Raw genomic sequence first — 14,112 nt, 5'->3', positions numbered from 1 at the left:
TCTTTGCTCAGAAGTGACAGTAATTTACAATGTTGCAAAAGATTTCATTCTCAAAAAATGCTGTTCTTTTGAACTTCTTATTCAACAATTTAATTCATCCTTGCTAAATAAAAGTATTAATTCCTTCAAAAACAATTCATACTAACGTTTGAAAAGTAGTGTAGTTGATCTCCTTCAAACAGTATAAAAACTTCTGTCCACTTTCATTAATTTCAATTCCTTTTTGCTGACAGTGGTGGCTATAATGCCAAGTTAATTGTTGTCATTTTTATACGTTACCAAAATACCTTTTTGTTTTTAAATGTGACTGACACCAGGACGGATCGTATTTGGTTTGTGTGTGCAATGCCTCTACGTTTGTGTATAATTGTTGTGCGGACAGATATGCAAACAGTAAAGCAGCAGTGAGAAAGAGCACGTCACACACACACACACACACACACACACACACACACACACACACTCGGTCGCTCTCTGCTGATGCTGTTGCTCAGTCTGTTTACAGAGAATTAGTGGAACCTCAGGGGACAATATGATGCAAACAAGGGATCAATCTTTTACCTGCTGTGAATGGAAAACCATGCAGCAAACTTTCTCCTTTTTTTCCATAAGATGGGTCCAAGCATTCGAGTGGCAATAACATTAAGGTCAGCAGCTTAGATGACAGAAACAGAAGCTCATCAGCTCAGTTCAGATTTCTATTAATCATCTCAGCAGGAAGTTGGACACGCTTTAAGATGCATGAAAATAACGTAAGACTTTATCATTTGGACTCCAACTCACCTATTGATATGTTCATTAATGGACAATAGGGTTAAAAGCATGTGGACTCGGTTGTTAAGCCTCTCTGTTGTATTTCAGGGGCAATGCAGGCCTTTCATTATACAAGCTTGATGACTAATGCAATGTTTATGACTGTGTGAGTCACAATGTAACTGCATTTAAAAACAGTCTAAACACCAGGGAATTTGATCAGAGTCTAAACACGTTGACTTTAATTCGCTCTTAAGGGTTACTGAGGCAAAAACGACAAATAATTCCCCCGTAAAGAATACAATTTTTCCTGGTTAACTCAATTCAGTTCAAATGTTATAGTTTCTCTCTTGCCGTTCTTGTCGTCTTCCGACGGCTTAAAACACAAAGGAAAGTGTATAAAGCTGAACTGTTGTTTCTCAGAAAGCCCTATTGTACATCAGGCTGTTCTGATAATGGATTGTAATGGTTGTTGAATAGATGATAAAGAAATAATATTGCTCAGGAACAATTTCCAGTAGATTGCAGTAAGATGGGTGTACGTGATGACCTGTGATGATGATAGAGAGCGGAACTGGCCTTGGGATAGCTGGAGCACTTGCCTAAATGGACTGGGGTTACCGTGGCAACTGTAGGATCTGTCATTGAAGGACATCAGAGGTATAAACAGAAAATAGCTTTTATTGCAGGAGGTCGATCGAGGGAGAGAGAGTGTTTACAAAAGATAAAGACAGATCACAACTGGTGTGGGTTTAATTAGGAGCTTTCATATTGTACAAATAACACATTTGTCTAGCAGAATAGCTTTGGAAGAAAATGTTTTTCTAAGCCAGTATTTTGTTAAAAACTTTAGTTTTTACCCGTTTATTTGTAATGAAGAGCATGTCTCTGTGCCACACGCAGCATCATACTGTACATAACAGTTTCTCAGTGTCTCAGTGATTTTCAGTGTTCAAAAATTTGTTTTAGAGATTTAAAAAAAGAAAATAAATGAATTCTTATATTTGCAAGGTGGCATTAAATTGATCAAAATTTACAGTAAAACATTTATAATGTAAATTGCAAACTATTTCAATGTCATAGCTATGCTTTTGAGCTTTCTATTCATCAAAGAATCCTGAAAAACATTTATCAAAGTTTAAGCAGCACAGCTGTTTTCAGTTTAAAATAATAAGAAATGTTTCTTGAGCATCAAAGCAGCATATTAGAATGATTTATGAAGGACATTGAAGACTGGAGAAATTATGCTGAAAATTCAGCTTTGCCATCACAGAAATAAATGACAGTTTATAATAGATTAAAATGAATTATTTTACAATGTTACTGGGTTTTTTTGTATTATTTTGATCAAATAAATGCAACCTTGGTGAGTATAAGAGACATCTTACCGACCCAGAACTTTTGAACAATAGTGTATCTGTATCAGTCAATAGTGATATTTGACAATATTTTTACATTCATATTGCATTTAGAACACTCAGAGTTAATCTTTAAGAGCACTTATTTAATAATCCTGTAATCTTTAGAAAATCAATTTCAGTGGACAAAATAGTGAAGATTTTTAACATTAGTCATATTCTCTGCATTCAAATTTTTTGGCGTATTAGTAGGCTATCAGTCAAAATATCAATATATTTTATACCATGCTGCATTTTTATTTTAAAAGTTCCTTAACGCTGAAATCATTGATTTACTCACTAAGGCCAATTTCTTCTTGCTTTTAGCACATGGTGTCGTGAGTGTTATTTTCGGACCTCATGTGTTTCAGATCTATCGGCGCTGCTGGCTGGTGTTTAAGAAGTCGTCCAGTAAAGGACCTCGTAGACTGGAAAAATACCCTGATGAGAAGTCAGCCTACATCAGAGCCTGTCCTAAGGTACACCTCTCACTGCAACAGTTAAGGTCTAATCTAAGCTGTGAAAATGTCACGGGACATGTGAAAGATTTGAGGATTCAAGATTCAAGTGTCACTTTAGTTCTCCAATTATACTAAACAGCCACGTAGAGCGCATTCATACTGCGAGGACTGGCTGGCAAGATTACGAGACGGCGGTGTGTAAACAGATACATTTTTTAATAAAAGTATCTATACGCGAAGACTCTCACGAATTGCTCTAACTTTGCTGACTCACGGTCCTCCGGTTTCTGTGTGTTTATCGGTCTCATTTGCCTTTCTTCACTGCACTTTGCTGCTCCCACAACCCGCTATAGACCGTGAAAGATAAATTAGATGATTAAGAGACCGCAAGTGCCTTTCCAAATGGTGCGAATGAAGTTTGTCTGAAGGCTCTGTCAGTACTTCTGAGTTTGCATCGGTTGCCTTTTCTATCTTCACACAGGTGACAGAGATTAGCAATGTGAAGAACATCACAAGATTGCCTCGTGACACGAAGCGGCAAGCTGTGGCCATCGTCTTTACAGACGACACCTCTCGAACCTTCACCTGTGAATCAGGTACATCATCTTCGACTAAGGCTTGTTGAGCTGATGATGATGCTCACCTTGAAGAAGCTCTCATTCTTGACATTAACATGGCATTAGCAGTCTATACAGTCTGATGATGTGCTGCTCTCAGGCACATTGACGTACTGCATATGCGAGTGTGTTTTATTCATAGAACATATTCATTGAAAGAACATGTTCATTCATTGACATCATTGAATCTTTCTGTTCTCCCAGAGCTGGAGGCTGAAGAGTGGTTTAAAACCTTGTCTATTGAGTGCCTGGGGACACGTCTTAATGACATCAGTCTTGGAGAACCAGACCTCCTTGCTGCTGGAGTTCAGTGTGAACACACAGGTAAGAAACCACTAAAACTTGCCATTTGTACTATTGTTTACCTATGAGCAGGATCCATGTAGCTTTTTTGCTACAGGAATCCAAAATGGCCTCAGATTTGTGGTTTACTTTAGTGACAACATGGTAGCACTTAGTTTAATCTACACTGTCAAAAAGTATCCGGTTAAATTTACGGTATTGATGCCTGTGTATTTTACTACTTGAAACAATATATTTCAATATACAACAGTTAGGTCTGGTCCTTGAATCTGATTGGCTAAGCAAGAAGTCTTCCAGGAGTGCTGATATATCACCAGTATCAGCAATGGGACTGTTCATCGTTTGTCATTACTGCGGTCTAGACGGGCAGCGTTTCTCTCAGCGAGCGGCAATGACAGAGGAAAAAACAATAATTCTTTGAAATGCTACTGTTTTGTCACGGATTGTAGTTTTAAGAGTTTTTCAGGTGAGAATGTTGTTGTTTAAACCTCAAATCTGTGGTTTATTTATAAAAATGGTTTTGGGAGTTGTGTGGTCCGGGCGCGAGCACCGGGCACTGCAGTCAGCACTCATGAGAACAGCCTGATCTCTGCAAGTCCTTCTGACATTTGCCGCTCGCTTTGATTTCTCTGTAGTGGTTCAACATGAGATTTAATTTATACATTTTTTGCGTTTATTTAAATAGCAATCTTTGGTCAATCTAATGTATATTTCTGATAACAAAAATCAGAAGAAACTTGATAATTAACTAGAAACTAGATCATATGTGGTGTCAGGGACTTCTGGGAATGTCTACTGGTTTCTATCATGAATTGTACGGTAGGTAATTCATAATTTTTTTTTACCTGCAAAAACAGAAATTTGACAGTTTACAGTCAAATATAATGCAATATTAAACCATTTACCGTTTTCTTTTACCATATATGTTAAGGTAACTTACAGATAACCAGGTAAAGGAACACGCCGACTTTTTTGGACTTTAGCTTATTTACCATATCCCCCAGAGTTAGATAAGTCCTAGTCTCGCATAGCCAGACCTTCAGACTGACGGCTGAAGGTCTGGAATTCATAGCAGCTTTCTTTGGCCAAGGCCCGCCCATAAGGCCGTTTGACTGACATGTCAAACAACCAATTACAGTTCGTTTCGTTCAGCATCACGTTTCGGGTCTCACAACAACAGACCGTCGTGCAACAAGTCTCCACTAAGTGCCTCAAACAAAACTCCTGGACATCTCTTAAAGAGTCTATGCCGTGAACCTCGCATACTTATGAGAATCCTACGTTTAGCTGATCTTGATAAATGCTCATTGTCACTCATGTAAACACAACAGTTTTAATTCCGTAATCACACGTCTGCGCTTTGTTTCCCGGCGGACCGAAAATAAACGCGACACTCGCCCCCCCCCGGAAATCCGATAAAATTCAACCAATCAGATGACGACTTCGACATTCCTGAAGTGTTTCCAGTTAAGTGTACCATATGCATCAGACGTTTAGCCAACGTTCCGTGGGCGTGACGTCTGAGGCTGAGACTAGTTAAGTCCAGACTCCATACCCTTTTCATCTCTGTTCATGCCGTAACTCTGTCTGACGCACCCACCACTAGCCTAGCTTAGCACAAAGACTGGAGGTAAACGGCTCCAGCTAGCATTCTGCTCCCAATAAGTGACAAAATAATGCCAACATTTTCCTATTTACATGTTGTGATTTGTATAGACACACCGTGTACAAATAACAAGGTCACATGAGACACAGCCATTTTCTGACCATATACATACTGGGAACTATATTCTCAGAAGGCGAAGCACTGCTACTTCTGCGGAGTGATTTGCTCGCAGCACCACCTGAGAAGCTCTGGTGAGGAGCAGAGAGTTCGCTCAGAGTGTTGCGCTAATCACTCCGCCCAAGTGTGTGCGTCAGACAGAGTTACGGCACGCACGGAGATGAAAAGGGTATGTATGAACTTATCTAACTCTGGGGGATACAGTGAATAATCTCCAAAAAGTCGGCGTGTACGGTGTTCCTTTAACAAGTTCTAGTCTTTTTCAGTTTTATTTTTTTTTTCAGTTAGAATTACAAAAAAATGTACAGCATAGGAACCAAACTATTAAACTTCTTCACTATCAGTCTCTCATTGTTTTTACTTACAGAGCGCTTCAACGTGTTCCTGTTACCCTGCCCTAATCTTGACATCTACGGAGAGTGTATGATGCAGATCACGCATGAAAACATCTACCTGTGGGATATTCACAACCCTCGCACCAAGCTAGTAACCTGGCCGCTTTGCTCTCTGCGGCGCTACGGACGAGATGCTACACGCTTCACCTTCGAGGCTGGCAGGTAAAACATGTTTAAGATATCATCAAAGTTTAAAGCCAATAACAAGAACCATTCACAGGAACTTGTGAAATTTGTAATGTGTACTTCACTTTGGTGTGGTCATGTATATGTAGGAGAAACATGGAAGCAGAGGAGGGAGCCATTGAACTGTGGACCTCCTAAAAGGATTTATTGAGTGGATTACAAGGAGTTCAATGGCAGATTAGGTGTTCTTATCTCTCTCACTGCTTTGATCAAATAATAAAAGAAGATTCGCATCGCCAGCTGGATGCCCTTTGAGAGAGTTTTAGAGAGAAGTTGAGTCTGGTGTAACACTGACCCCTAGTGGCTATTTTACTGTAACACACAAAGCATGTGTAGTGTACAGTAGCCTATACGATATTTCTTTGCAGTACATAACTTTTGCATTGCTTAATTGTGTGTTACTATCTTGTTTGATTTTGTGCCAGGATGTGTGACAGCGGGGAGGGCCTGTACACTTTCCAGACACGAGAAGGAGAGCAGATCTACCAGAGGGTTCATTCTTCCACTCTAGCTATAGCTGAGCAGCATAAGAGGGTCCTTATGGAAATGGAAAAAAACAGCAAGGTAATGAAAGCATACAGTGGGTCCAAAAATCTCAGGCTAGATTAAAAAATCTAGATTAGTTTGAAAATCTAATTTAAAAAGGAAAATAGAAAGTTTTGACTCTTTAAAACCAAGTAACATAAAAAAAAAAATTAAAAAAAAAGTCTGCACTATTTCTAGGTCACTATAAAAAAAATGACATTAACCTTGTGAATGTCTTTGTACAAAATGCATTCTTTGAAACAGCAGTATCAAATCAATTATATACACTGCTGTTCATATTTATTTATACCGCTCATTTATTTGATCAAAAATAAAGTAAAAAAAAAAACTTATTTCTTTTTAATATAATTCAAAATGTCACTTATTACTGTGATGGCAAAGCTGAATTTTCAGCATTATTACTCCACAGTGTCACATGATCCTTCAGAAATCATTCTAATATGCTGATTTGGTGCTCAAGAAACATTTATTATTATCATCAATGTTGTGAACAATTGTGCTGCTTAATATTTTTGTGGATGAATATCTCTGATGAATAGAAAGTTCAAAAGAACCTCGTTTATTTGAAATAGAAATTACTTGTAACAATGTGTCTTTAATGTCTCTTTTTGATCAAATTAATACATTTTTGTTGAATAAAAAAATAACTTTTGAATGGTAGAGTAATTTGTAATTACTGTTTATGCTAGCTAAAAAATAAAAGCATCATCACTAGAGGTTTCAGACACCACTGTAGTTATATGCCCACACACACACACACACACTGCTTATTAAAACAAGACTGGAGAGATTGCAGTGCAAATAATCAGATTTTCTTCCTGTTATAGAACTTTCAAAACATCAGAACTAATGCCATAATTTTGTGTTATAATCAACCTAATTGAAATTCTTTCTCTTCTCTCCTCTCACATCTGTCCCCAGCTTTTATCTAAAGGTTCAGAGGGGACGTCCTACCCCTGCACACCGACAGCAATCTTACCACGAAGTGCTTTCTGGCACCACATCACCGGATCTCAGGCTGGAGTGGACTCTGCCAACGGTGAGATTGAATCGCATGCATAAGTGTGATGTATTTGTTTCACCGGCCATAATAATGGTCTGCCAGAAGTATTGTTGTTTGCAAAGAGCACTCCTAGAACATGTCTCGAGAAAAAAAGCTTTTCACAATACATATCCTTTTAAAGCAGCTTTACAGAAAATGCATGTCGTCTTTGGTAAATAAATAAAAAAGGTTCCTTGTGTTAAGTTAGAATAACATCTGATAAATGTTTTATAATGGTTGGTTTTATTAAAAGAGAAAATCATTGTAATAACCCATAAATCACTTTATTTTCTGTGTAAAGCAGCCACATTAGCATGCACGGCTTTTGTGCTATTTAGACTGACGATCCTGTTAACACTTCTATCTTCATTCAGGTGACATCTATGGTGATACCCAACCAGGAATGGACACTGACCTCTTCTCTAAACGCCTTCCTCCAGAACGACACTCGACCCTTCCTGTAGGGCACGGCTGCCCCCAACCCCCGACGCACTACCCCACGTACCCCAGCGAGTGAGCGGCTTAGCAGTGAAACCTTCCAGTTTTTCACCTCTTGACCTCCCTCCACACTGCACTCTGCCCTAAGTTTTTCCATCAGCTCTTCCTTTAGCAGGGGAAGATCCATGCTGCCATGCTGCCTCAGTTCCCCCTGAGCCTGCCAGCGACGCTGAGGGCACTTACTGTGGAAAGAGGGAAACGCACTGTGAAGCTTGAAGCGCTTCGATTGGAGCAGGGCCCACGGACCCATAAAACTGACACGGGAGATGCGAAATAATGTTGGAGCTGGCTCAGTCGCCTTCACAGTGCAATATGGTCACTCATGCTGGGTTTCTGTGGGAGTAGAGACTGTACTGTAGGTTCTTAATACTTCTCAGCAGTATCTCTTATTCGAACTCTAATCTCATGCACGCTCTTCAACCCTATGCATGTCCCCCAAGGTAAACAGCTTAGCTACGAAGGAGTTTCTTAGACATCTGTAGAAGCCCCTACACACTAAGAAACCCCGGTGGAAGGGCCTTCAGAGTTTCAGCTTAAACACTTTTGGTCTTTGGTAGAAGTAATCCAAAGCGTGTTTTGATCAGATGCTTTAATCATAAATTGATTGGCATGTCTGTAAGACTTCCCAAGCGCAGAAGACTCTGAGGAACCGGGAGCACTTTCTGAAAGGGGCATTTTGTATGGTCGTGCATTTTGTTTCTCCTTTTCCCTTACTTTAAAGTGACTAAAATGGACAGTTATATTGTACAAAACTGTCTCTGCCATTTGGACGGAAGTGAGGGTCAGTACTCACTCGCTCGCGTGCTTCATGTTCGTTTCAGAGAGACTGGTCCAACGTTTTAAAGTTGTCGTGAGGGTCAGAGTTCCAAGTCCAGAGGGAAACAAAGTTTATGAATATACCCCGCTGAGGTGGTCGAATTAATTATTTATTTATTTATTGAAGTTTACCAACAAAGCACAAGACAAATCGCAGTGTATAGTAGTAGGTTTTCATTAGCAGCTCAGCAGTTCTGTATGTAAAAGGGTTTATACTAGAACTGAGATCTTCAACACAAGGTGGTAGGCCTCACACAAGACATGTTTCTTGCTTGTCAACTATTTCCAGTCATTTCCATGAAATTGGTGAAAGGTACCATAATTCTCATGCTGTTATTCTCAATTTAAGACCCATGTTGGAGCTGTGGATGATCAGTTGGCACACATGTTCATAATGAGATGGGTTGCTAATGCAGGCAACTGGAGTTTGACCAAGCTGATCGACCAGTATGGTGAAGCTGGTTAACCAAGTCTTGCTGTTGTTTAAGCAGCGTGGTGGGAACACCGGAATACTATCCTGGCCATTTCACTATCATTCCCTGAACTATCCATAAAAATACAAGAGTCGTAAAGGCCAAAAACTAAAGAAACGCATCCAAATGTGCAGCTCAAAACAGCAGATGTGCAGTCTAAATCAAACATTTTGTCTGACACAGTATTCTTTCGGTTGTATTCTCCAATTGAGCTACAGTCCTGAAGGTTTGACTCCCTGTTGCTTTAAACATTTTATACATAAATAGTCATTCATTCAGTGTTTGGATTTATTAACTCACGTCATGTATGTACCATTAATTCTGATTGTCATGATTGTACACTTTGATGATAAAAAGAAAGTTGATTTTATCAGGTGCCCTTGCAAACAGTTTAAAAAAGTGTGAAAATGGTTTGTTTTTATCAGTATATATTTCAACAGTGACACAGTCCTTTGAAGATAAGCTCCTTTTATTTGAACTTTAGTTCTGTTTGCCATGTCTAATTATCAGTCACATCAAATAAATACAGCCTTGGTGAGCATAAGAAAATTCTTTCAAAAACAAAAAACCTATACCCCACACTTTTGAGAGGTATAGTGTTTGAATTGTAGCTCATTGTAGAAATGTTTCCCTGTATGTCCCTGTTTTGCAGTTTGCACAGTTGATCTTATTAATTGCTTTACAGTGCTATCCATTAAAAATATATAAAAAAGAACATTTTACATGCTGCTGCAAGACAAGACAATACAATACAGGCAATAAGTCCCTGGAGAGATTCTTGACCCGAAAGTTTCATGTATTGACATTGTGCTTAACAGAACAATCTGTTTGAATTATCAGAGTATCATTTCCATCTCTTTGCCAGACAGAAGCACTACTGTGAAAGTTAATGCTGACATGCGAAATGACAGTGTAAGACACAAGGAAATCGTAAACCATAAGGAAATACTAAAGATGAAGTCTGTACATGTGTGGAAAAGAGTTGTTATACTAAACTTAAATTGCAGTACTCTGTATTTGTAAAAGACCTGTGAACGAGAAGAGTGATAAACATGCTGTTTTGGAGGCTTTGCCAGTTCTTCGGCAGTTCAGATTGACCTCTGAGCATGTTGCCATGAGTAGGAACCCTTTGCATGAGTTTTAATTGCTAAATGATGTGTGTTCTGTATAATTTGTGGTAAAATATTTTGCAGGGTTTTTCTTTTTTCAATAAAACAAAGTTTTCTAAAATCAGATGTCATAATGATCCTTTTGATGATGATGATGATGATTATGTTCTCTTTAATCAAGATGTAGGCAGTTATTTTTTTTTTTTAAACTGTTACAGAAAAGTACCAAGCACAGCGAGCAATTTATGTCCTGAAATACTACACAGCCAAGTTAACCATTTTACCAGCCACTCACCATTATTCATTTTTGTATTCCAGAGTTTTCATAATCACATTAGCCAACTCTTTATTAACTAAAATGCAGAACCCATGGAGGATGGATGCTATTAAGCATTAAGAACTCCTCCCTTTCTCTGTAATATCGTTTCTTCATCAGTTACTGCTAACCAAAATCAGCCAACAGCCTATGTGTCAGGTAAAACTTTCCTTTCTTCTTTCCTTCAAGCTCATTCATGAACAATTCGTGTTTGAAAGGGTTTATTTTCTGAGGATTCATAAATGCAGAGTTGTTGTTTGAAATATTATTGTTAATGTTGTTTGAAATATTACCTAACCTTTATGATATTATTATAGTTTTACAGATATTTCTGGGTTTAATTTCTAAAGCAGCATTATAGTTACGTTTATTAAATTTAGGGTTAGTGTTAACCCATGTTTGAGATTGATTATTGAGGAAAACATTGTCAATTATTTTCTATACTGCCTATTAGTGAATGTTTCTAGTAGCCTATAGCAATGTAGCAAATTCTAGTCATGTGTTTCAGCACAAAAGGAGTGTCACTTTCCCAAAAACCGTCGGAGAGCACTCTACACCACAACATACAATTAAGGTATGCTTAAAAATAATAAAATTTAGATATTTAATTGGCAAGTGATTCACATACGTGAAAGTGTGTTTTTGTAATTTGCTAAAATTGTGTCTTATAGATTTTGCCAATGTATGTAATATGTTACATGAGCTTACAATGCAGCATACAACTTAAATGAATAAAGCAAATTAGATGAGTTTGAATGGAAAACAGATTTGTTTTCATTTCAGTTTGAACATTTACAGAACATGGCCTACCCTGAAACCTCAACCAACATGACACTCCAGTTAGAAGTAAACCATTTAAATTGGTTACTGGGGGACCTCAATTGGACATCTGTGAAGAAGGTTTTCTGTGTGTCTTCATCTGAAATGGTGGCTATATGGATTATTTTCTCCATTGAGTTTCTTGTCATGTCTCTGGCACTCTACGGATTGTGCTGTCTGCTTAGGTCGGACAATACGGTTCCTATATTTGTCATAAACCTTTTTGTTTGTGATATCATACAGATTTGTGTCAAGCCTGTTGTGCATTTTTGTACAATGAATGTTCTAGTCTTTTTTATATTTTATGTTTATGTCATGAGCGTAAAAGTTAATATTGGCTTCATGGTCTGTATCTCTATGGAAAGATACATAATGATCAAGTACCCTGTTTGGTACAGACTTCATCATACTTGTAAAAATTCAGTTCTGATATGCTTGATAGTTTGGGCAATATCTTGTGCATATATGGTGATTGATTTGATTATTGCACTTAAAGGCCATGTGGAATTTGCATTTCTTCTAAATGTATTTCTTTTTTTGCTGCCTTATCCACTGGTTGTGTTTTCCTTTGTGGGTTCGAGGAGGGCTCTCTCTCATTCAGTCGCAGTCACCCCTGATGAACAGAAGAGGATTTTGAGGATTCTGGCTCTTGTACTTTTCAATTACACTGTGTTGTTTCTGCCAACCATTGTTCAAAATGGAATTTTCGCAATATCCTTCAAGAGCGGAATAAGTGGTTATTATGATTGTTTTCGTTCAGTGTCAGGAATCATGTTGTATTTGAATCCACTCGCTGACTCTTTGCTCTATGTTTTCATAAGGAAGGATGCTAATAGCATGCTTAGATGTTTGTGTTGTAAGCTAAATGAAAATCAAGTGTAGCCCTTCTAATCTCCAATTCAGAAACTGCCATGTTAAGTTACTGTGTTTTTTGTAGGAATCAAACCAGCAAGTACAATTGAAATGAAAGCCCTGCATTTTACTATTAGACCACAAATGGCAATTAACAAAATGTGTATTAAGTTTCATTTGAGTCATTGAACAGTATAAGACAGCACAGGAAGCTATTTATTGCATTTTAACCACTTTACTGAGTCCTCATCATTACTCACATTTGAAATGCAACAACATCTCTGTCAATCCCTCTGATCTTAAGTGATTTCAGGAAATGCTAGTCAAGTATTAATCGGATTGCATGATCATATGATAAAAATGCAGAGCTCCTCCCTCTCTATGTTGTTTCTTCATCAGTTACTTTCCACCATAACCAACCAGCAGCAGCTATAGGTAAACCCTTTTTCTTAGCTCATTGTTTATTGTCTTGCGAAATATTTGTTAGAATATTAATCTTATTTTGAATTAATTGTGTATTAAAATGTGTTCACATCTAATTGTATTAGGCAATGATTTTACTATGTGTTGGAAAAAGTATATTAACAGACTAGCCTTTGGGAATTTAAATATTTTATGTATTGTCAAGACTGAATAAATGAATGAATGAGATCTGATTATATAATGAGAATGTAGCAAAATTCTGTATTTCAGCTCAATAGGAGTGTCACTTTCACAAAAGCTGAAAGGACAAAGTGAAATAAGCAACATAGAAAACCAAGGTATGTTTGGACATGTTTCTTGTCCTCTATCAATTTAAATGGCAGGTTTAATTAGCCGTGTACAGTGAACTTTCATATTCCATGCATGAGAAGATTCAACGATTAATGCATATATCTCTTTGTGCACTTTTATAATGCTGCTGAAGCCTTTTTGTGTTGTTTAGGAATGAAGCTCTATTAATCTGTTTCACACGTTTTCATTATCAGTAAAATCTCTTGAAATTGATATTCATGTAACAAAACTTCCTGTTGAAATGTGCACATTTATTGACTACATTTATATCATTATTGTCTCTTTCTGACATAAAGAACTGAATGATGAAACATGTAAAACTACAGCTGACAATGATATTTGTAAAGGTGGACTTTGATGGCATTCATTTGTGGACTGGTGTTAATTTCACAAAATTGTATTATTATTTTTTTCAGATCAAATTCAAAAATCACTTTTTTTATTAATAGTTTGAACATTCAGAGCCCATCCAAGACACAGAAAATGGTTTCTACTGGAACATCAACCAATAGTACTTTCCAAATGGAAATAAGCCAATTTCCATGGGAAATTGATGATTTTAGGTGGGCGTTTCTGGAAAAATTGTTTTGTGTGTCCACAGTTGAAGCTGTGGTAATCTGGATTATTTTCTCCATTGAGTTTCTTGTCACATCTCTGGCACTCTATGGATTGTGCTGTCTGACCAGACCTAACCATACTGTTCCCATTTTTGTCATAAACCTCTTCATCTCTGATGTCATACAGATTTGTGTCAGACCTATCATGAACTTTTGTTCATTCAATGTTATAATTGTACTTATCTTCTACATTTATTCTATGAGCATAATAGCTAATATTGGCTTCATGGTCTGTATCTCTATGGAAAGATACATAATGATCAAATACCCTGTTTGGTACAGACTTCATCATACTTGTAAAAATTCAGTTCTGATATGCTTGATAGTTTGGGCAATATCTTGTGCATATATGGTG

The 14,112-nt window shown here is 37.5% G+C and overlaps 1 protein-coding gene across 1 annotated transcript in view; it reads left to right on the top strand.

Moving 5' to 3' along the window:
* Positions 1-9,626, top strand: part of dok4 (docking protein 4) — a 46,729-nt gene extending 37,103 nt beyond the window's left edge. Inside the window, exons 3-9 of the mRNA XM_079605022.1 lie at positions 2,522-2,629; positions 3,093-3,207; positions 3,433-3,552; positions 5,682-5,871; positions 6,321-6,459; positions 7,363-7,480; positions 7,858-9,626. Of these exons, the coding sequence (XP_079461148.1) occupies positions 2,522-2,629; positions 3,093-3,207; positions 3,433-3,552; positions 5,682-5,871; positions 6,321-6,459; positions 7,363-7,480; positions 7,858-8,000 (933 nt within the window). The 3' untranslated portion in view covers positions 8,001-9,626. The remainder of the gene's footprint in view (positions 1-2,521; positions 2,630-3,092; positions 3,208-3,432; positions 3,553-5,681; positions 5,872-6,320; positions 6,460-7,362; positions 7,481-7,857) is intronic.
* The last annotated feature ends 4,486 nt before the right edge of the window (positions 9,627-14,112 follow it).

The sequence above is a fragment of the Phoxinus phoxinus genome (genome assembly GCF_949152265.1).
Source record: "Phoxinus phoxinus genome assembly, chromosome: 2".
NCBI lineage: Eukaryota > Metazoa > Chordata > Actinopteri > Cypriniformes > Leuciscidae > Phoxinus > Phoxinus phoxinus.
This window is presented reverse-complemented; position numbering and strand designations above follow the sequence as displayed.